Genomic DNA, 24,289 nt, shown 5'->3' with positions numbered 1-24,289 from the left:
CCTCTAGCTCAGAAACCACCTACTAGGTCGCGGCCGCCAACCTCACACTTTCAGAGATTACTGCTGTGAACTTCTTGGTCGGCATAACTGTCCACCACTTTTATCTTTTATTTGTAAAGCACCAGCATTTTATGATGTGCTGAACAAAACCTATAAGCTATAGGTGACGAACCTACACACATACCAAGTAGACATACCAACTTGCAAAGCCAATGAATGTTAGGAACTCAGTACTCAACATACAAATACATTTTTTTGGAAGAGTTATTCATTTGATAAATACCTGGGAATTTTTCCAGCGGTGAATTTTAGTTTGAATTTTAGTGAATTTAGTGTTTGGATAACCATCTTTATATGAAACCTATAGCAAAAATTTAGAAATGTAGAGTAACACTTGGGTCCTCAGATTAGAGGATTTCAGTGATGCTGGCCCAACATCCTCCCACATGTGACTAATCCTCTGATTTCTACACTGGAGTATAACATGAGAAAACCTGTTCCTGCAGTCTTACTATCCAAATGTGCAATGAGGTACGAGTACCCACTGGGGCTCAGTTGAGCTTTTTGTTTTCCAAATGGCAGGGATTGGTAAACAAAGATGTACAGTATAGCAGCCTTTTTGATCAGTGTGACCAACCTCAACCATTTTATGTGGCCCATGAGAGCTTCAAATGTGCATAATTGTAAGCAGTAAAAGAAAGGAGAAAAATGGAGAGCACCAGCCTGTGCTGTATACATGCTCAGAGTAAACTGGAAGTTACCACATTGTAGGATGACCCGTCACGTGTACAGGCATTGTCTGGTGTTTCCATGAAGATTAGTATCCATGGCTAACTTATGTTAATTTGTTGTGTTATGCATTCATCCCCATCTTCTACTGTGATTGGGGGTACATGGGTAGGGAACAAGTCTACAGTTGGCGCACGTGCGTGATCAGTGCTTAACCACTTCTGTACCAGCAGTCTCTAGCCCCTTAAAGAAGTCATCAGGGGATATTTCATAAAATAAGTGGTACTTACCGGGGGCTTTCTCCAGCTCCAAGCTCCCAGGACGTCCTTCGCCGCAGCTCTGCCCGCAGCCGTTCGCCGCAGGAGCTTGGAGCTGGAGGAAGCCTGCGGTAAGTACCACTTATTTTACGATATATCCCCTGATGACTCCTTTAAAGGGAACCTGAATTGAGTAAAATTATTTAAAATAAACACATGACATAGCTGCAAATGAATATTACATACTTACCTCACCGTCAGTTCCACTCAGAAAGCTCACCATTTTCTTCTTAAAGTGATCCCTTCCAGTTCTGACAATATTTTGTCAGAACTGAAATATACCAGTTGCTGTCAGTTATATATCAGCTGTTGTCAGTTACAATTGAATGTGCAAGGTAATTTCCATGCTTCCCTGTGGCTCGAAGTGGACGATATTACAGTTTAACAGTGTGCTGACCAGGAAGCTGTTAGGCGGTAATGGGCATTTGCAAAATGGAGGACAGAGAATTTAATTGATCACAATGGGCAAACAGGATACAGGAGAGGAGAAAGAGATTGATGAGTAGAACACACAGGAGGTAAGCATGACGTGTTTGTTTATTTTGACTTTTAATTTTCAGTTCAGGTTCTCTTTAAGGACCAGAGACTGCTGATTCTTCAAAACACAGCTGATCGACGAATTGCTGCACAGACCCGCCGGTCATGCCGCTCAACCACCACGCAGGGCTCTGTGAGCCAGTCAGGAGCCCCTTTCATAGGCTCCAGACTCTGTCATCAATGTAAGCCAATGGGATTTTCGCACAGTGATCACAAGGTCAGGAGCCAATGAAATCGGCTCCCGACTGGCTCACAGAGTTCTGTTGTCATATTAATGGCAGGGCGAGTGAGCTGCAGCGGAGGCAGAGTGGCAAGAACGTTCTGCGATGTTGAAATCTATATCCTGTCTGAAGTAAGCAGCTACAAACAGAATGTAGATTTCAACTAGCGTGGTCTAGAAAAAGTTTAACCACTTGAGGACCCACCCTTTACCCCCCCTTAAGGACCAGCGTTGTTTTAGCTGATCTGTGCTGGGTGGGCTCTGCAGTCCCCAGCACAGATCAGGGTGCAGGCAGAGCGACCAGATCGCCCCCTTTTTTCCCCACTAGGGGGATGATGTGCTGGGGGGGTCTGATCGCTCCTGCCTGCCGGGTGTTGCGGGGGGGGGAACCTCAAAGCCCCCCTCTGCGGCGAAATCCCCCCCCCCCCTCCCTCTCCTGCCTGGCCCCCCCTGGTGAACCGGGCTGCACAGGACGCTATCCGTCCTGTGCAGCCAGTGACAGGTTGTCCCCTGTCACATGGCGGCGATCCCCGACCGCTGATTGGCCGGTAATCGCCGATCTGCCTTACGGCGCTGCTGCGCAGCAGCGCCGTACAATGTAAACAAAGCGGATTATTTCCGCTTGTGTTTACATTTAGCCTGCAAGCCGCCATCGGCGGCCCGCAGGCTATTCACGGAGCCCCCCGCCGTGAATTGACAGGAAGCAGCCGCTCGCACGAGCGGCTGCTTCCTGATTAATCAGCCTGCAGCTGGCGACGCAATACTGCGTCGCTGGTCCTGCAGCTGCCACTTTGCCGACGCACGGTATAAGCGTGCGGTCGGCAAGTGGTTAAAGCATGGCGTCCTTGCCCTGCCTGTCCATAACTTTTTAAAAGTTGCTAGCAAGCATTCTTTTTACCCAAAAACAAATGTTAGCTGTTTGGAGCTGTCACCCCTATCACCTGCCTGCCAGGGCATCCTACAGTACAAATGATACTTCCAGTTTGTCATGGACTAAAGTATACAGCAAAAGCCAGTGCTCTCCATTTCCTCCTTTCTCTTATTGCAGATGACGGCCTGCTGCTGCCTTTCCATCCAGAGGAGCTCACATTCAGAAAGTGCACCTAAAATTTTAGGGTGCACACTGGAGATTCCATCCTGTTAAATTTTAATAAACACCGTAATTTGGCCTGTAACATAGACTTTGTTTTAAATTGTGGCCTTATATGTGAGAGGATAAAGGCTTGAGCACACTGGTGACCAGTAAAAGCTGCTTGATCCTCTTATGCTGTAGATCAGGGGTAGGGAACCTACGGCTCGGGAGCCATATGTGGCTCTTTTGATGGCTGCATCTGGCTCACATACAAATCAGTAGGGGTTGATTCACTAAGCTACACTGCTCAAGCAGCGAAGCTTTGTGTGGCAGTGCAAATGAAATTTTCAAAGTAGGCATCCTACTGCTGTAGCATGCACTACTAACTTACTCGCGCTACCCCAAAACTAATGGCCGCTCCATTTGTCTCACCCTGGATCCTGTCAGGCCCAGTGACTTTGTAGGACGAGATCCCTGCACTTTGGCCCAATAGGCTGCCTGTCAAGCGACAGGCAGCCTATTGGGCCAATTTAAGTGTGTGGATCTTGTCCTAAAAAGTGAATCAACCCTCAAGTCAATTAGCTAATTGTACAAGCTGTTAGTTGGTATTTCTCCTGTCTGGCTGTCAGGGACATTGCTGATGTTGCTGGAACCCAAGAGAAGCTGAAGACGTGTCTGACACTTCCACTGCCCACTGGATCAACTGTATACACATCACCATGGCAACATGGCCCTCTGCTGCGCATGCGCACTGTCCCAGTTTGAAACATATTGTATGGCTCTCACAGAATTAAATTTTAAAATATGTGGCGTTTATGGCTATCTCAGCCAAAAAGGTTCCTGACCCCTGCTGTAGATGAAGAGAGGCTGGGGCCATTTTCCTGAAGGGGGCAGGGCTACGTGCTGGAGCCTGGCTGAAACAGGGCTCTCGTGACATCTAATGCAGTTTGCCGGCCTATTATAATTCCTCTTTATTAGTTATTAGAGTATTGTGTAGTTTTTACTGGTCACCAAAAGTGTGCTTTAAAGGATGCATCCGAGGTAATTAGATCTCCTGCGCAGAACACTCCAGGCCATGAGAGTGTGATCACGAGTGGCACGGCCGCGTGCTCGCACAGGTGCAGCAGACCCTGACCCGGCGAGGTCAGCATCTCCAACAGAGGGGATCCCGGGACTCTGGAGCTGTGGCGAGGGACAAATCGGCTGCCAGGGGCTGGAGGAAGACCAAGTAAATCTCGTTTTTATTAATATTATTACCTCAGACGTATCGTTTAACAGAAGCTCATTACATTTGATTCAGCAGTAAAATAATGACATACAATAACTTGCAATATGGGATATCCAGCCTCTGAGGGCTGCAGCTGTTGCCAGGTTTGTTGAAGCAAGTCTTTTCTCCTCCCTCTGGAGACTAGGGGCCTGATGCATGGTATTAGCAGTTGCTATTGTAACGTGCGTTACCATTAGTAGTGCACATTACCTTAGCAACAGTCGGGCTAGTCGAGTGCTACGGGTCCCACTAATAACTTACCGTAACTAGCCGCACACAGTGTCTGTAGTAAGGGTACTATTGCAGTGTGATGACTGTGCACGACAATATTACGCTGTCGTGCATCAGGCCCTAAATGGCAAGTTGCTGTTAGGGGACAAAAGTCTCCCAATACTGTAGAAGACTCTAGTTTCTGGAAGGAAGTTTCTGATCAACGAGACTGTTGGACGTTCCAGTATGGTACTGCCCTGACTTTTTATTAGTTTTTATTTTTTGTACTGCTCTACAGTTAAATTAGAAAATGACTTTTGAAAGTGGGATCTCCTCACAGTGGGGGAAGTGAGACTCTCAAGCAGTTGTATTATACACAATAAAACAATTAATTGCTCAGTTCTTCTATTTTTACAGACCGAAGGATGTAGGAAGACCAAAAGCAGAAGTAGCGGCTGATTTTATAAACAGCAGAATCCCTGATTGTTGTGTCACTCCGTATCCTTCCTAGAGGTTTATGCAGGATTTCTAGAGTGCTATTGTGGCAAGGAAGCGCCTACATTTCTTACTACACGATTATTCACGCTAAGCCAGCCATTGTGGTCTCATGCCTGAAATAAGAACATACAAACTCACCAGATTAAACTATTCATGTTTTGGGGGTTGAAATCAAGCTAGGCATACATTTACCAGTCTATTGGGCCAATTTTAATCACTTTCATCAAAACTGACAGACATGCATTGACCTTACTACCAAATTTACTGTACTTTTGATCATCGTCAGTTCATCAATAGGAAAATTGATCGCACATGTTAGAAAATGTCCATGCTGGTAGGTAGGGGAGGAATGGTGGGGGGAAGTAGCACAGTACTGCATCTAGCAGTAGCAGTGTGGCTGATGCTGTGCTGAAAAATTGGCAGCATGAAAATAATCTATATCAGATTTCATGGCATGAAAATAATCTATATCAGATTGGGGAGGAAATAGTTTAGTTTCCGGATCGGGATGATATTGACGTCTGTAAACCTCGGTTTAGATTATTGGAAATGTATTTAAAAGGAATAACTGTACACAGGTAAATCTCACTTTGTATGTTTGCTTCCTGATTATGTTTAGTTATGTGCTTTCCTGTCTATTGCTGGGTACACACTATGAGATTTTCTGGCCAATTTACTGTCAGATCGATTATTTCCAACATGTCCGATTTGCTTTCCGATCGATCTACAAGCATTTTCAGATCGATTTCTGATTAAAGTTCACGGAAATCGATTGGAAAGCAAATCGGACATGTTGGAAATAATCGATCTGACAGTAAATCGGCCAGAAAATCTCAGTGTGTACCCAGCATATGAATCCCTATTAAGATTGCAGTCTGGCATAAAAAAATTGCATTTCTTGCATAAACGCTGGGATTTTTCGTCCAGACTAGTGCCCGTAAAGTCTAAAACTCAGTTGTTTGTCGATAAACTACTAACAGGGCTCTGTAAGGTAACAAAGGAAATGTCACGCCCCCCATTTTACTGTAGCAGGGGATGCCACAGTCAGATGTTCACAAAGCTGCCGCATTTACATTTTTTTTCCTGCAACAGTGGGTGCGAGACAGCCGCAGTGCATGCCGGGAGATGTAGTCTGATGCGAATACAGTACATGGCAAATACAGTGGTTTGCAAAAGTATTCAGCTTTTTTCACATTTTGTCATATTACTGAACTTTCCCACATTTTCGTTCCACTTCTCACATGTACACCACTTTGTATTAGTCTTTCACGTGGAATTCCAATAAAATTGATTCATGTGTGTGGCAGTAATATGACAAAATGTAGAAAACTTCAAGGGGGCTGAATACTTTTGCAAACCACTGTACATATGCACAAGCTTATTTTCAGTTTATTTTTTAAATTGGTATTAATGTATATTTTTCTAATTTGACGTCACCAACTTTAGACTATTTTGTGCAGAAATATCACGTTAAATAATATTAAGAAACATTAAAATTACAGGTTGGAGTGTTACAAAATAGGCACAAAGCCGGTGACTGCTTGGGAATACTTTTTGCATGAAATATATTGGAAAATCGTCCTGCTGATGCCAGACAACTGACATTTTTTTAAAGGAAATAAATGTAGCAGCCACCATATGTCTCACCCCGAGTTCCTTTTTAAAGGGATTCTCGCTTTCTCTGGAAAGCAGTCCTATCCTCAGTCTGGCAAGTTCAGCAGATCATAAAGCCAAGAGATAGTGGTTGTTATAGAAATAGTGGAGGAGGCCTTTCAAAAATCTATTGTCAAACTGCGTGAGAGATCGAGATAGTGGATTAATTCTTTTTGGGAGGAAATTATGCTTTTGAGTTGAAAATATGTGGCATATCTTGTCCTTAACGTTGAATTCCATGATAAAAGTCATTATAATAAGATTCAAGACATGGATGAATCATTTTATCGAGGTAAGTATACCACATGATTTTGTTTAATAACACAACAATACATGAATCTGGATATTAATGTATTTATGCTGATGTTGTTGTTCTCATTCCAGATTTCCATATTATAGTGTGCGGTTTGGATTCTATTATTGCCAGGAGGTGGCTGAATGGAATGCTGGTAATTTGACACCCTATTCTTATTATTTTGCGGGAAACCCATTACTAATAACATTATTATCAATTTGTAAAGCGTCAACATATTCCGTGGCGCTGTAGAGAGTAAGAAACAAACATGGGGTAAATAATACACATAATGGTATACACAAAATATAGGCGTTAGTACATAATACAGACTTGTTAGTCATATTAATTTCAGTGACAAATGTAATATGAGGAACAAAGTTTTTTATGTTGTAAATAAAGATATCAATTCCAAATATTCTCTCTTTTGAGTTGCAAGGTTAAATATGTTAAAGCCGTACTGCTCCTTCATATCACTGGTCTCACCCACACAATGTTAGCATGTGCATTATCTGTCCAGATAGCTTTATAACGTTGATAATTTTTATTACATCTAGATGTCTCTTTTGAACTATGAAGATGGAGTGTTGCAGCAAGGTTCAGTTATTCCTCTTATTGATGGAGGTACAGAAGGCTTCAAAGGAAACGCCCGAGTCATTTTACCAGGAATGACAGCATGTGTAGAGTGTACGCTCGAATTGTACCCTCCTCAGGTTAGTATGTACTCCTGCTCCGTAGCATTTTTATCTAATATATTGTATGTTACAGAGGTTTTGGTCTATATCCTTTTCTATTCCTTAAAGCGAATCCGAGATGAAAAACTAAATATAACAAGTGACTTGTCTATATATCTTATCTAAAGTTTAGATAGTTTACACAGCAAATCTATCTTCAAACCGCTTCAACAGTATATTAATAATTTTTCCTGTGATACAATGGGAGCAGACATGTTTTCTGCTTGTCACTATTACACAATTACACACACAGGCAAGCTTATCTGTATCTAGGCATGCTAATCTGCATATTCTGTGAAAACTCCACTCTTATCTCCTCCATTACACAGGCAACTGATCTGTATCTGCACTGCAGCTCTCAGATTGTGAAAACTCTGCCTCTGAAATCTATAGCTAGTAACACCTTTTTCACCTGCCCAGACTGAAATCCCACAATCCCTTGCAAGCGCCAAGGCACTCTGGAGAAGATGTGGGTGTGGCTTGTTTAGTTTATAGGGAATTATAGTATTAAAAAAAAAACAACAAGTATTTGGCTTGAGGAATGCCCTATAAACTATATGTAAGGAACACAATTATGCAAGGAGTAAAAGTTCATCTCGGATCCACTTTAAAGGACAACTAACAAAGATAACTAAAATTTGAAATACCACATATATTTCTAGTAATTACTAGCAAATGGCAATAGAAAATATTTTTTTCATCTTTTCATGTATGTGAACAACATATGACATTTACAGAGAGCAGTTTTCACTGTGGGCATTACTATGGAGGACTGTGTCCAGCACATCCAGCATAGAGAAACAGTCCTCACTATCTGTAATCCTGTGACTAAAATGTCTTCAGAATGATGGAAAGCAGAAATATAGCATCAAATAGTGTGTAAATAACTCATCAGCTGCTCCTGTATATCTATCTGCCTCATACAGTTATATAGTAAACAGAGATTTCAGCCAGGAAGAGCTCATTCTGAATGTTGGGTGTAAGCAAGCAAGTACAGGAATAAAGTACAGGTAGCTGAAAAATCTATCGTCTGTTCTCATATGATCTGTGAGAAAGCAGTGTGTTTGGGCAGGGCAGAAACAGTAAATCATTCTCTTTGAATAGTGATAGAGAAGTGGTACCTACATGGTACAGCTCTAGCCTCCACGCCAACTTTGTTACAAAAAGCTGATACACAAGGTATTGCTTTCACACAGGCTGTGATCAGAGACTAATGAAAAGTTTTCAATTGTTGCTGGCTAAAAGCTTTATGGGTAGGTGGGGTTTATAGAATGACCGTTTCTTTGATAGTTCCTCTTCAATTAACAATGTATTCAGCTGGTGAACTTTAACTGTAAAACACACACACACACACACACACACACACACACACACACACACACACACACACACACACACACACACACTCACTCACAAAGCCTCCCTCAATATAATGTGTGTGGAGTGCACAGAACATAGCAGCCACTGGGACTACTCTAATCTCATCTTAGCTGGCAGTTAAAGAGGAAGTGTAGTAAAATAAGAAATGTATAACATAATGAACAAAATACCTTTTTTTTTTTTTTTTTTTTTTTTTTTTGTACAATGTTCATTTATAGATTTAGTCAGTGTTTGCCCATTGTATCTTTCCTCTCCCTGATTTACATTCTGAAATGTATCACTGGTGGTGACATCTTTAGTCCTGCCAGGTGATCTGTACAGAATGTTCGTTACTGAGAATTCTATGCACAGAGGTAGATACTGCTCGCTTGACAGTTGGAAAAAGCCATTATTTCCCACAATGTAACGAGGTTCGCAGACAGCAAACTCTGGACCTGACATTACACTGTGGGAGGGGTTTCACCCCAATACCAGCCGTACAGACCCCCCTGATTTATTTGTGAAAAGGTAAAGATTTCTCATGGTAAAGGGGGTATCAGCTACTGATTGGTATGAAGTTCAGTCTTGAGTTAATGTTCATTTTCAACTACAGTTCAGCATTAAGCAGCTATTAAAGTGAATGGGAACCGCATTTAAAAAAAAAAATGAAGCAAATACTTAAGGAGAGGGAAGGCTCCGGGTCGTATAGAGCCTTCCGTCTCCTCTCTCGGTGCCCTCTATCCTGTGCTGGCTCCCCCCCCCTTCAATCCCCCACCAAAAGGGTATTTGGAAGTCTTCGGGAGCCGTGTCCTCCCGAAGACGTGCGGCTCCATACTGCACAGGCGTGAGCGTGCAAGAGAGCGTGCTTGCGCAGGCGCAGTACAGGGCCGCCCTTCTTCAGGAGCACTCGGGCTTCCTGAGGACTTCTGAAGCCTCCTTCGGCCAGGTAAAGCAGTATTTGACTAAATTAGTCAAATACCGCTACCGGGCGAGCCAGCACTGGAACGAGGGGACCAGGAGAGGAGCGGGAAGGCTCTCTAGGACCCAGAGCCTTCCCTCTCCTTGGGTAAGTATCTGTCTCATTTTTTTAAATGCGGTTCCCATTCACTTTGAAGCAAAAGCAATGTATGCAACACTATCTCTTTTAATTCTTTATAGTGCTTAAAGCGACCCAGAGACAAGCGTTCTTAAAATGTTTTACTTACCTGGGGCTTCCTCCAGCCCCATAAGCACGGATGCGTCCCTCACCATCCTCCCGCAGTCCTCCGTTAAGCTGCGGTATTCTGCTCAATCGGGCCCAGTCTGACATCAGCCGGGGGTCTTCTGCGAATGCACAGAAGGGCTCCCCCCCCTTGCTGACGTCCCTTAGCAGGATACCGGAGCTGATTGCTGGATGACGGCGAGGGACGTATCTGTGCTTATGGGGCTGGAGGAAGCCCTGGGTAAGTAAAAATATTTAAGAACGCTCGTCTCTGGGTCACTTTAATGATCTATTTATTTATGTGAACTCATTTGTAACACAAAAAAAAAGCCTGCATCTGATTTGCAATGATGCACGTTGCCTCATTGCAAATCTCTTTTTTTAGCATGCTGGGCCACAGAGTAAGTTGGGTTCAGCATTGGTCACAAGGCCTTCCCATTTGTTGGGATGGGTGGAGGCAGACCCTTTGTTAACCCCCTGACAATCATAACAATATTCTTTTTTTCAATGATTGAGTGGGATATTCTTCTGCTATCCTATTAGTCAGCAAGGTCACATGATATTTCCAATATCGTATTCTCCATTCAAACCAATGAGAAACCTGCAACTGGAAAAAAAATTCATGCTTGTATATGCAAATACAAAAAAAGAATCCGCCTTTTATAAATAAGCTGATGATTTGTTTTGCCATTAACTGAATATGAGAGGCAAGTTATAAAGCGGTGATCTGTCACTCCTTTGTGTTTTCCACATGACCGTGTAGGAAAATTGTATCTAAAGCTTGTAGGTCATTTACACATTATTTCCATCATACAAATTTACATAGCATTGACACATTGTATACAGGGTTTTTTTACAGGAATATTACATAACTTCTGATCTGATGTCCCTATCAGTCTATTGTGACTTTTTTGGTAGTTAGCCAGTCAACCTCATATTTGTTTTGTGGGTTGTGGGAAGGAAATGGCGCACTAGTAGGAAAAACTAGTAAAAATGGTTGAACATACAAGTGAATATGAAGAAACTGAGAAAAAGGGTGAACTGAGGTTCTGGGCTGCTTAGAAATAACATTTCAATTGGTAAAAAATGCTGCACAGCCATATACATAATCCTAAGCACTGAATATACAAAATGCCAGACCTACATCTCTATGATAAAAAAAACAATCAGACTGCATAGTGAACAATATTCTTGCTGAACTATAAAACTGCAGCTATGTGCTAAAAGTGGATTTTAGCCTCTGAAGCTAGGCATCACCTAACTGGCACCCGCTAACATCACCCCTGACCCAGTACCACTCCCAGATGGGATAAGTAAAGTCTATTTGCCAATTTGTGCACTATATGTGTTTATTACAGTGATGTGATGCACACTACTGTTTCCACTAGATATTAAAGCAACAATGCCAGACTTTTTTTTTTTCATATCCCTGTTTGATTCTGGATTTGCACACTGTGTCTTGAGAACGTTGCTGGTAACTGTGGTTTACAAATCTTGCAGCTCACAAGAGTTTCTTAATCCAATTCACATTGTGTTCCAGTGCCTGCCAGTCCTTTTGTCCATACTTTGTGAAGAATAAGAAGTCCTCCATGACGTCATTTGTGGACCAGACAATGTGCAAATCTATATTTTGCAAATTTGTGTTCTACCATTATAGGCCAATTCCTTTGCTTCTACATCCATTCCTTACTCCTAAAAGTGCCCATTATTACATGATGCATTTTTCGGTCGATTTTCCATTCGATCGATTTTTTTCGATTAGTTTTTCCGCTTCATTTCCCGCTTGATTTCCTTATCTTTTTTTTTTTTTTTTTATCAATTTCTATGAGAAATTGAGCAGTAAAACGATCAAAAGTAAGATCGGACATGTCGGAAATTATCTATCTATCGAACCATCTATCTGCTGAAAAAACGCATTGTGTATTCCCAGCATTATACAATCTTGATTGTACAATCTTACATCTATGTAGTAAGGTTAAACTGAGGGCATATACTTTGAACAGTTACTTGAGGAAGTCCCTCATATTACATAGAAGTGGTAAGATTGTACGATCAAGAGTGTACCATTAGTGGGCATCTTAAGAGGTTAATTTCTTCTGTCAGGGAGTGGGGCTTCTTGGTGAGTAACCACAATTCTGTTCAGTCAACATGTCTATAATGCATCAGAGATTTTTATTGTATGGGAAGGTGGTAATTGCAGCTACACTTCTTTACCAATTAACTACAGTGTTACAGAGTTAGAAAACAGAAACACCTATATCAAATGCAGCCTTTAAAATGTACCTGATATGATTAGAACCAAAGCATTTATACTTACCTGGGGCTTCCTTCAGCCCCATGCACGCTGTTATCCCCCTCGCTGTTCTGCCGCGCAGGTGCTGGATGCCTCCGGGCCACGAGTGCACGCACGACTGTACACGACCGGCCAATTTGCTGCAGCCTGGGAGGATTCGTGAAGGAGCCTACGACGTGCATGGGGGCTGAATTAAGCCCCCAGGAAAGTATAAATACTTAGTTTTACATGTCTCAGGTTTCCTTTAAAGGGAACCAGAGATGAACGATTCACACAAAATAAACATATCAGTTGATAGCTTGTAAAGAATAAATGCTCTACCCGATAATTTCGCCACTCTGGTGTGCCTTTTTGAGTGCTTTTTATCCATTATTGCTCCAGGAAATATCCAATATGGCCACCGGCTCATATTCCTTCTGCTTCCAGGTTATGAGGTGTTCTGGATGTGCTGTCTAGGCTATATGAGACTATAGACAAGCAGGGCTGCTGTAGGCTTTCATCTGTGTGCTTTCAACTTCATATTCTGGTATGCTTTGTGGCTGCCTGTAGGAAGTGTCTATCATAGTAATGAAACTGCATACAGTAGATAATAATGACAGGCTGCACAGACAGAGCACACAGATCACACACACTATAGATGTGGAGCTCCGCTCACAACCTCCGTCCACCGACAGTGCAGGAAAGCAGGCTGCCAAGACCTCAGATCCAAGACCGTAGAAAGTGAAGTCCGCACAGTCCGGTAGAATCAATATGGCTTTATTCAATCGTTACACATAACAAGCTAAAAGCCAGCACCACATGCTGACATGTTTCGGGCGTTACACGCCCTTAATCATAGCATAGGCGCACGTGAGAAAGGGTGACTCCTATATAGAGTAAGGTTACACCCGATACCACATGCTCAATTGACCCCACCCACAAAGAAAAGTGCATATAAAACAATGGGGGGAGAAAAGGACACACAGAAAATCCCCACATTGAAATAATCTGTTACATAAAAACATTATAAGGAGCATAAAAATGTAAATGCATGCGATTTAAAACAAATTTTTCAACTTGCCACTACTGTAGTGTCCACAAACCCACCCGTTCTATTGTTTCTTTCATCGTGCGGACTTCACTTTCTACGACACAGATCACACAGCCACACTTGTCTGTTAGACAGAGATTTTTCCTGCAGCAGCAGCCCCTCCCATATCATCACAGCTCTCATTATGTAAAGCATGAAATTTGATCCAGGAGGGGAAAGGCTTGGGCTTGAAAAGACTCCACAGAAGAGTGACTCAGCTATAATGATTCCAGGTCAAACCTCGACTGAAGTCGGTGGATTCTTATCACAGTTGATAACAGATAGATTAGACTGAGAAGAATAAAACTAATGCTGGATACACACGGTGCGTTCGCGCACTCGATTTTCCCGTCGATTCGTTTATTTCCAACATGTCCGATTTGGATTTCGATAGATCGTTAGGTCGATTCGCATGCAAAGTATGTCGAATCGACCTAACGATCAATCGAAATCCAAATCGGGCATGTTGGAAATAAACGAATCGACTGGAATCGACGGGAAAATCGAGTGCGCGAACGCACCGTGTGTATCCAGCATAAAAGCAGGGTAGGTGTTTACTGTCATGTTCCCACTGATAAATGTAATAAAATACATGAGGGTGCTTCGTCTCTGGTTCTCTTTAACCTCCCTGGCGGTACAAAAAATCCGCCAGGGGGCAGCGCAGCACCTTTTTTTTTAATTTTTAATTTTTTTTTAAAAGCATGTAGCTAGCCTAGCGCTAGCTACATGCTTCCCCCCTCCCTTTGCTATCTCTCCCACCCCTCCGATCGCCGCCGGCGCTTTTGCCCTGCAGGGAATCTTGTTCTGAACGGGATTCCCTGTATGGGCTTCCCCGTCGACCTTGGCGACAATCGGCCAGGCAGCGCAAGGGGTCTGGGGGGGCGCGGCGCAGCGGATAGCGGCGAATCGGCGGCGATCAGACCAAACACGCAGCTAGCAAAGTGCTAGCTGCGTGTTTGAAAAAAAATATTATGTAAATCGGCCCAGCAGGGCCTGAGCGGCACCCTCCGGCGGCTTACCCCGTGTCCAGCACGGGGTTACCGCTAAGGAGGTTAAAGGGAAGGTCCAAGCACAATAAAAAAATGAGTTTCACTTACCTGGGGCTTCTCCCAGCCCCATGCAGCCATCCTGTGCCCTTGTAGTCACTCACTGCTGCTCCAGTCCCCCGCTGGCAGCTTGCCGACCTTGGAGGTCGGCGGGCCACATTGCGTACATTTTTACGCATTCCTGCTGGTGCAGGAACATTAACACATACATTTTTACGCGTTAGTGGTGCAACGCGTAAAAATGTACGCATTGAACCAGTAACGCGTAAAAATGTATGTGTTAATGTTCCTGCACTAGCGGGAATGCGTAAAAATGTACGCAATGCGGCCCGCCGACCTCCGAGGTCGGCAAGCTGCCAGCGGGGGACTGGAGCAGCAATGAGTGACTACGAGGGCACAGGATGGCTGCATGGGGCTGGGAGAAGCCCCAGGTAAGTGAAACTCATTTTTTTTTTTTTTTTTTGCTTGGACCTTCCCTTTAAAGAGACTCTGTAACATAAATTTCAGCCTTATTTCATCTACCGTATATACTCGCAAGCAAGCCGAATTTTTGACCCCCCAAAAGTGGGCCAAAAGTTGGGGGGTCGGCTTGCTTGCGAGTCGTGGGTGGGTGGGTGTGTAGGTGCTGTCCCTCCCCGCTCCCCCCGCGGCCGCCGCTGCTATTACCTTAGGCGGCGCCGCTTCCACTATCCCCGTCCTCCTCCGGTAACTAATTCACAGCAGCGCGCCCCTCGCTGCTGTGATGACGGAGGAAACCATAGAGAGCGGCCGTTACTATGGGAACCGCTCTCTATGGTTTCCTGCGTCATCACAGCAGCGAGGGGCGCGCTGCTGTGACTTAAATAGTTACCGGAGGAGGACGGGGATAGTGGAAGCGGCGCCGCCTAAGGTAATAGCAGCGGCAGCCGCGGGGGGAGCGGGGAGGGACAGCACCTACACACCCACCCACCCATACATACTGGGGCACTATGCTAGCTATATGGGGCACTATACAAGCTATACTGGGGCACTATACAAGCTATACTGGGGCACTATACAAGCTATACTGGGGCACTATACTAGCTATAATGGGGCACTATACAAGCTATAATGGGGCACTATACTAGCTATACTGAGCACTATACTAGCTATACTGAGCACTATACTAGCTAAACTGGGGCACTTCACTAGCTATACTGAGCACTATACTAGCTATACTGAGCACTATACTGGCTATACTGAGCACTATACTGGCTATACTGAGCACTATACTGGCTATACTGAGCACTATACTGAGCACTATACTAGCTAAACTGGGGCACTTCACTAGCTATACTGAGCACTATACTAGCTATACTGAGCACTATACTAGCTATACTGAGCACTATACTAGCTATACTGAGCACTATACTAGCTATACTGGGGCATTTTACTAGCTATACTGAGCACTACCTACCTATATTGGGCACTATACTAGCTATACTGGGCACTATACTAGCTATACTGAGGCACTACCTACCCATACTGGGCACTATACTAGCTATACTGGGACATACTGGGGGGATCACGCGGCCAGCGTTTCCTACCCCCGGCTTATATGAGGGTCAATCATTTTTTCCTGTTTTTTGGGGTAAAAGTGGGGGGGGGGGGTCGGCTTACATGCGGGTCGGCTTGCTTGCGAGTATATACGGTATTCTATAAGTTCCTATACCTGTTCTAATGTGCTCTGTCTAACTGCAGCCTTTCCTACTTGCACAATGGCTGTGTTAACTCTGTTACATAATCTAATCTTCTCTCTTCTGTCAGGTTTGTCTGCTGAGGCTGGAATATGTGGAATGTGCTGCACTGCTTGTCATTGGCAGAAGCTATACACACCCCCTCCACACTCTGTGTGAGTCACAGTCTGAGCCTATCACAAACTGGTTAGTTTGTTTGTAAACACTGCCTAAAACTCTCAATTACAAGCCAGGATTGCAGCAGGGAGTGGCAGAAACAGCACAGAGGGGCCCAGGAGAACATAAGGAATAGAATGGAATGCTTTTTATTGTAAGAATTTTAGAGTAGATTCTCTTTAAGCATCTATCCACATTAAAGTTGTGTTATTTGAGTTTGGTGCTTTTGCAAATTTCAAAATGTGATCCCTCTTAGCAAGTTTAATCTAAATTTGATGCATTTTGTTTCTTCTGCAGATTAACTTCCCCATGTGCACAATTGCATCTATGCCCAGATTACCAGAGCACTGTATAGAATATGTCCGGATATTACAATGGCCAAAAGAACAGCCCTTTGGAGGTATGACTTACAAGCCTTTTAATATCTTCTAGCCAATTGGTGAGTGTTGGGCATGGCTTAGGTCAGGGCCGCCATGCACATTACAAGAATAGATTACTTACTGGACTGGCTATGCAGGCAGAGAGAGGGTCCATGGGTGGCTTTGTATGCAGAAAATGCATTTGGATCAGAACTGTGCCCCAGCATCCAATCTTTTAGGCATAATTATTTTTTTTTCTTTTCTTTATACCTCAAAAGTAAAATGACTGGCAATTTCCGGCTTCTAACTACTGCTGATGCCAGCTTATGATATATGCAAAGTTTTTAGTTCCAGGGTATAGGTTTTATTTAATGGGAAACGCTGGCTTGTTTAATTACTTCCCAGAATTTAATTTGTTTTTGTAAAGTAGACTGTTGTTTTCATTTCCTCTAGAGGGCGTAGAGCTGGATGGAGATGACCCTGAACACATCCAGTGGATATTCAAGAAGTCACTTGAGAGGGCTTTACAGTTTAATATCCGAGGAGTGACATACAGACTCACTCAAGGTAAACCAGAAACCATATTCTGTCAGATTCATCCTACTGCGCAAACATTTGAGATGCAGGTTTGACAAGTTTCAGTAAGAAAGCTATTGCTAACATGTCAGAATAAGAAAAAAAAAAAAGGCTTGCCTGGGCTATAAAATTCCAATGAACTACTGAAGACTGGAGGAAGGTGTTATGGACTGAAGAATCAAAATTTGACATCTTCGGTTCATCTTGCAGAATTTTTATATTCCACTGACTAGGCAAAGGGATGGTTCCTCAGCGTGGGACATAAATACATCAAACAATGAGGAGAAAGTGTGATGGCCTGTGGCTGTTTTGCTAGATCGAGGCCATGGTGTACCTTCTGGTATGCGGCTAGTTGAGCAGCACTACAGCCACATAACAACCCAAAACAAAAGTCCTTTAAAGGGATCTAGTAGTAGCCAAAATATTTTAATCCACTACTGCATGCTGAAAGAAAAGTAAGCAGCAATAGTACTTTTAGGACACACATTTCTTTCAGTACATAGTAATACTGTAGATTGATATACCTGGATACACTGTAAGGTCCATTTTTTTAAAGTTGAAAGCTCTGTTTGGTCTTTTGTGGTGGCCTACAGATCTTTAAGATGTAGTAGTCTGCAGGTTCCTCTAGCCAGCCTGCCATCTACAGACTAGTCGATAGATATTGCAGAGGAATGTTTACATAAATAGTGCAGTGGCTGGTATGTTAGGGCCTATTAGCCCTTTTTCAACCAAGAAATTTGGGCTAAATTTATGTTTGCAGCAGAACATTGCGTTTCTGCAATCGCTGTCTGGTGATGTTGCCATAGTAATGCCATGAAAGCCCAACCATTGGCTGAAAAATTGTTCCAGCAGAATAGGATTTTGAGTGGGAAGGATTTTTTATATTGTCATTTTAGATTATGTTCCAACCTAGTATATACTCTATTCTTTCTTACAGGTGTTGTGAAAAGAATCATTCCAGCTGTAGCATCTACAAATGCAGTAATTGCAGGTAAAATTAATATATTTCTAGAAAGTAAAGCTGCTGCTCCTTTAGTTTACTAATTTGGCAGGAGCACATAGATGGTGTTTATCAAGTGTAGCATCAAAAGGGATTTCCTGGAAGTGACACCGAAGTGACAAAAAACTCATGATATAATGAATTGGTTGTATAGTACGGATAATTAATAGAAAGTTAGTAGCAAAGAAAATGGTGTCATATTTTTATTTTCAGTTATATAACTTTTTTTAACATATAACAATAACATTGCATCATTCTCAGTGGCGTAGCTATGGAGCTCGGGGCCCCAGTGCGAGTTTTACATTGGGCCCCCCTGGCACTCTATATGTAACTATTGATACGGCGCAACAAAACCTGCCATGGTCATGTACAGTGTCAGAGGTGTCAGAAGGGGATGGGGAACAGCTTGTTTATGATTACCACTATTCAAAGCATCTATAGAAGTGACCATTACCAGCACAGGACCAATAAACAGCTTATACTTTGGTTTAGGAAGGGCCCCATGGGCCCCCTCTGGCCCAAGGGCCCCAATGCGGTCGCTACCTCTGCAACCCCTATTACTACGCCCCTGATCATTCTCTAATAATTGCAGTTTCCACAATACACTCAGCATTTTAAATGATTTCACAGAGCAGGCTAGTGACCCTTTGAACTTTTCTGTGCAGAAAAACCATAAACAAAGGAGAAACCATAAGAGACAGTTGAGATAAGTATTTCAAAAGACAGTGCTGTCTACAAACTTTATAAAATCGTAGTACTCACAGAAGCTCTTTTGCATAGATAACTGAAGTTTCTTAAAGGATACCCGAACTGACATGTGACATGATGAGATAGACATGTATGTATGTACAGTGCCTAGGACACAAATAACTATGCTGTGTTCCTTTTTTTCTTTCTCTGTCTGAAAGAGTTAAATATCTGTTATGTAAGTGGCTGACTCAGTCTTGACTCAGACAGGAAGTGACTACAGTGTCACCCTTACTGATAAGAAATTCCAACTATAAAACACTTTCCTAGCAGAAAATGGCTTCTGAGAGCAAGAAATAAATAAAAAGGGGAATTTCTTATCAGTGAGGGTCACACTGTAGTCACTTCCTGACTGAGTCAGCCACTTACATACCTGATATTTAACTCTTTCAGACAGAGAAAGAAAAAAATAAACACAGCATAGTTATTTGTGTGCTAGGCACTGTACATACATACATGTCTATCTCATCATGTCACATGTCAGTTATTTTTCAGTTTTCAACCCTTACAGTTTCAAAATAAAAAGTGTTACTGTAGATCAAACCTACACATTGTATTTGCCCATGTGTCCTGTTTATTTTAACATTTAAATTATGTTCCTAGTACAATGTATGGCGACAATATATTATTTGTAAATAAAGGTGTATTTTTTCAATTTTTTCGCATTGTACTTTATCAGTAATTACAGGCCGTATTTGACAAAGTAACAGTAATTTACCCTCATGGCATACAAATTTAAAAAGCTAAACCCATTTATTAGCTCCCACCACGTAGTTAACCAGATGTGCCCCTTTATTCCCCTCTGATTCCCCCCCCCCCCTCCATAGATAGCTAGGTGTGCTACTTTACTCCTCCCAACCCCCACAGATGGCCAGGTGTGCCCCTTTATCACCCCCTTCCGGTATAGACAGCCAGATGTGGCCCTTATTAGCCCCTCCCTATATAAAATGCCCAGATGTGACCCTTTATTAGCCAGATTCACCCCTTTGTCCCCTCACCCCCATTGATAGCCAGGTGTGCCCCTTTGTTCTCCCCCTCCAACAGATAGCCAGATGTACCCCTATATTCCCCTCACCTCTCCATGGATAGCCAGGTGTGCCCTTTTTTGCCCCCAGTATAGCCAGATGTGGCCCTTATTAGCTCCTCTCCCAGTTACAACAGCTAGATGTGCCCTTTTGACCCTGCCATAGACTGCCTGGTGTGCAGATTTATTTCCCCCTTCCACATAGATGGCCAGGAGTTCCCCTTTGCCGCCCCCTCCCCCATAGTTCCTTTGCCCCCAGATAGCCAGGTGTGCCTCTGTCGCCCCCCCCCCCCCCCAATAAGTGGTAGGTGTGCCCTTTAAATCCCCCCTCCAGATAGCCATGTGCCTGAATTATTACCCCCCCCCCCCCCCCCCCAATGCTGCGATCGGGCAGCAGGGAGGATTAGCAGCATGTAAACATACCTCGTTCCAGCGCGATCAGCCTCCTCTCTGTGCATTACCGCTGCCTGTGTCACTATGCTGAACGGATCGGGTCCCGGCTTGATGACGTCATCAAGCCGGGACCCGATCCGTTCAGCATAGTGACACAGGCAGCGGTAATGCACAGAGAGGAGGCTGATCGCGCTGTCACTGGATGGGGCCTCTGTACACATACTTTACTATTGGCTGAGGCAGTCATCGGCCAACTTTAGTCAGGCTTGTGTACGGGGCTTTTCTCCTTTAATAACCAGACAACATACCGTACACTATGACCCTTTGCTTTATATAAAAAATTATTTTATTCCCCATCCCCTCACAAAAGCATGTTCATTTTTTTTTAGAACATGTCACTAGGGATGATCAATGAGATGCATAAATTGAGAGCTGATGTAAGATTATGCAACTATATGCAGCTTGAAAATGGATCAGTGGAATCATGTTGAGGTTGGTTTCGATTGGTCCATTTTCAAGCTACATAAATTTGCATAATCCTGCAATAACTTTAAGCCCTAAATTCCACGAAGAATCTGCTTCCTTGATCTGTGGAGTATCATTTCAATTCACTAGCCTGTCTTCACAGGACCTTGCTCTGGATAGACAGACATTCCTGGATGATTCCTATACTCCTCTCTCATCCCTCATTTCAGGAGGCATTAATTCCTTCCTGCTTAGAAATGACCATACATATTTAGTCAAGCGTTAGTTTTCATATGCAGAACTTTGTACAATCAACCACCATTTAAACTCTCTATGCAAGTTTATTTTCTAACATGCAAATGCTTTTGATTTGACTATCTTTTCTCTGTGTTTTTAGCTGCATGTGCCACTGAAGTATTTAAAATAGCCACAAGGTAATACTGTTTGCATTGAACCTTTCTAGTTTAGTTTTATGACATTTCTGGTTCTCATAGATCCTTGTTTTCGATTCTTTCAGCTCTTATATGCCTTTAAATAACTACCTGGTATTTAATGATGTGGATGGCTTGTATACGTATACCTTTGAAGCTGAAAGAAAGGTTTGTACAAATATCCATGTTGGTGGTTTCTCTGGTGTGTTTCTTAAAATGCTGTTGTGCAGTAATCCATGTCCAGCTAGGTGTAGTCTTCTGACCCCTGTAGGTGCCCACAGTAAACGTCTGGTGTAGCAAAGAAAATGAAATAATCTATGCAATGGATTATTGGACCTCTCATCTGGTCCTGGCTCAGAAATTCATTAAAATCTAACAATTCTGAAAGTAGAAATACTCCATATATAATATTTGGATTACAGATTTGACTTGCCATAAATATTGTATCTAACAAAAATCTATGAAAACGTAGAGCATTTTTGATTGATAAATGATCAAAATCCTGTTCAGGCATTGATCAGAATTGCCCACCTCTTATACAAATATTGCCTTGTATATCATGCTGCATGGTGGTAGGACTGGTAAACTATTATTAGTTGGCAGACATCAGTTGTTTATCTGATCTCCTGAAGATTGCCTAATGTAACTGTGAAGTTGGCCATACATCTAGTGATTTGGCTGTACAATCAACTACTTGATTATTTTATCGAATAGAGTGTGTTCCAGTATGCCCAATTGATGAAAGTGGCTGATATATCGAATTGACTAGCTTAGTCGATCGAGTAGGATGCAAGATATCGGTCGATCGCACAGGAATCGGCTACTGTCCATGTGTCATTCGATCGACTATGCATTGATTTTTGCATTCAGAGTGTGGAGGCACATCAGTCAGATTGATTAGTGGAGGTGAATCGCATTGAATATCACTTGCATTGTGTGGGACATTAGTTGAACGACTTTCAATCAACCATACTGAGGTCAGTCGCTTAAAGAGGAGCTTCAGCCTAATCAAACATACTGTCATTAAGTTACATTAGTTATGTTAATTAAAATAGGTAGGTAATATAATTTCTTACCCACCCTGTTTTAAAAGAACAGTTTGATTTCATGAGGGCAGTCATCTTTTTGGTTGAAAGGAGGTGACAGGGAGCATGAGACACAGTTCCAACTGTCCTGTGTGCTGATCAACCTTCCCAGTTGCTAAGCAACGTGAATAACAACATAGGAAACCCCATCATGCTTTGCACAGCATCAGGGAAAAAAGCCCGGGCAGTTTTCTTTGATGGGTGGAGCTTAGCTAAACATTCAGCTAAAAATTATGCTTTGGTAAGAAAAACAGAGTTCTGATGCTGCGAAACTTAAAGAAACACCAAGCCTTTTCAGTTCTGCTGAGTACATTTTTAGTCTGGAGGTTCACTTTAATAAAGTCAGTCGCTTTGTCAATTGAATCAGAATCGCTAGATGTATAGCTACCTTTAGGTGGCAGAGGAGAAGTGTGACATTTGCAAGGTACGACGGCCAAAAGCATTTTGGACAAAACATTTTTGGTAGATGAGTTTGTCTGTATCTGTCAGGGAAATGAAAATTAAAGGACACATCCAGCAATTTAAATAAGTTTCACTCACCTGCGGCTTCTTCCAGCCCCTAGAAACCTGTTAGGTACCACGTTGCAGTTCCGCTCTCCACTCCATAAGATTGTGACCTGCGGCTGGGTTGGGAACTTCTGCGCACCTCTCCTGATTATGCTCCAGTCGCTGGGAGTGCTCTGTGCTTGCAGTTCAATATTCTCTGAACTGTGCAAGCGCAGAGCGTTCCCTACTCATTTGCACACTATTTTGGCAGTTGGACTTAGCAACTGCAGTTCAATAAGGGCTTTTGTAAATTAAAAAAAAAACTGAAAATGTTTCCCATCCCCAATAGGAAATGGACTAATCCTAAACTGGATAGTGGCTGGATAGTGTAATGGTTAAGGGCTCTGCCCCTGACACAGGAGACCTGGGTTCGAATCTCGGCTCTGCCTGTTCGGTAAGCCAGCACCTATTCAGTAGGAGACCTTGGGCAAGACTCCTTAACACTGCTACTGCCTATAGAGCGCGTCCTAGTGGCTGCAGCTCTGGCGCTTTGAGTCCGCCAGGAGAAAAGCGCGATATAAATGTTCTGTGTTTGTTTGTTTGTTTGTTAAACTTGACAGTCCCAAAATACAACAGTTCTACCATTCTGGTAATTGTTACCATGAACACCCTTTCTATTAGGGGTACTTAGATGGGGTTTTCACCTCAGATTTTTAATACTTCCACCTTGTCTGCACTTGTAGATATTGAGGGCTGAGTGCTAGGTCTAGACTAGCTCTACTTAAGATTGAATAGAGAGGCTGGAGGCTGTTGCTTTCTGCTTAACAATGTGGAGAGGAAGAGTGTGTGGGACTGGAAGAATTCAGAGAAAAAGTCTAGGATTTTCAAGACACTAGACCTCCAGTGCTGCTGGGTGTGGACAATGTGCAATGTGGTCTTTCACAAGACTGAGGCAGGTATTTTGGATAATGGCACTTCAAGAATTACAGCTACCATGAACTGAAACATTTGTATCTTTGTTTTCCAGGAAAACTGCCCTGCATGTAGTCAACTGCCCCAGAACATTGAATTTCCATCCTCGGCTAAACTACAAGAAGTTTTGGACTATTTAACTAATGATAACTCATTGTAAGTAATATGGTTTTCACTTCCCTCTCGCGAAATCATCTGCACCGGAAGTCCCCCTTCTCTCATTTCTCTCTCCACTGAACAGTACATGCCACAAAAACACGTCTTTGACTCCATAAGCTACTGTGGGCGGAGACAAATGTACATTGACATACAGGTGGTGTTCCCACCTCATGAAGAAACAAAAAGCCCTAAATGCCGAACAGACTTATGACACTTAATGTTTT

General features: G+C 42.9%; 1 protein-coding gene across 4 annotated transcripts in view; it reads left to right on the top strand.

Annotated features, from left to right (window-relative positions):
* UBA3 (ubiquitin like modifier activating enzyme 3) overlaps nucleotides 1–24,289 on the top strand; it is a 73,031-nt gene that overhangs the window by 40,498 nt on the left and 8,244 nt on the right. For all 4 annotated transcript variants that reach the window (XM_068253948.1, XM_068253947.1, XM_068253946.1 and 1 more), the window contains 10 exons: nucleotides 4,770–4,850; nucleotides 6,752–6,795; nucleotides 6,888–6,952; nucleotides 7,353–7,508; nucleotides 16,666–16,768; nucleotides 17,181–17,294; nucleotides 18,241–18,294; nucleotides 21,330–21,366; nucleotides 21,450–21,531; nucleotides 23,962–24,062. In XM_068253948.1, the coding sequence (XP_068110049.1) occupies nucleotides 4,770–4,850; nucleotides 6,752–6,795; nucleotides 6,888–6,952; nucleotides 7,353–7,508; nucleotides 16,666–16,768; nucleotides 17,181–17,294; nucleotides 18,241–18,294; nucleotides 21,330–21,366; nucleotides 21,450–21,531; nucleotides 23,962–24,062 (837 nt within the window). The remainder of the gene's footprint in view (nucleotides 1–4,769; nucleotides 4,851–6,751; nucleotides 6,796–6,887; nucleotides 6,953–7,352; nucleotides 7,509–16,665; nucleotides 16,769–17,180; nucleotides 17,295–18,240; nucleotides 18,295–21,329; nucleotides 21,367–21,449; nucleotides 21,532–23,961; nucleotides 24,063–24,289) is intronic.

Source organism: Hyperolius riggenbachi, chromosome 9 (assembly GCF_040937935.1).
Source record: "Hyperolius riggenbachi isolate aHypRig1 chromosome 9, aHypRig1.pri, whole genome shotgun sequence".
Lineage (NCBI taxonomy): Eukaryota > Metazoa > Chordata > Amphibia > Anura > Hyperoliidae > Hyperolius > Hyperolius riggenbachi.
This window is presented reverse-complemented; position numbering and strand designations above follow the sequence as displayed.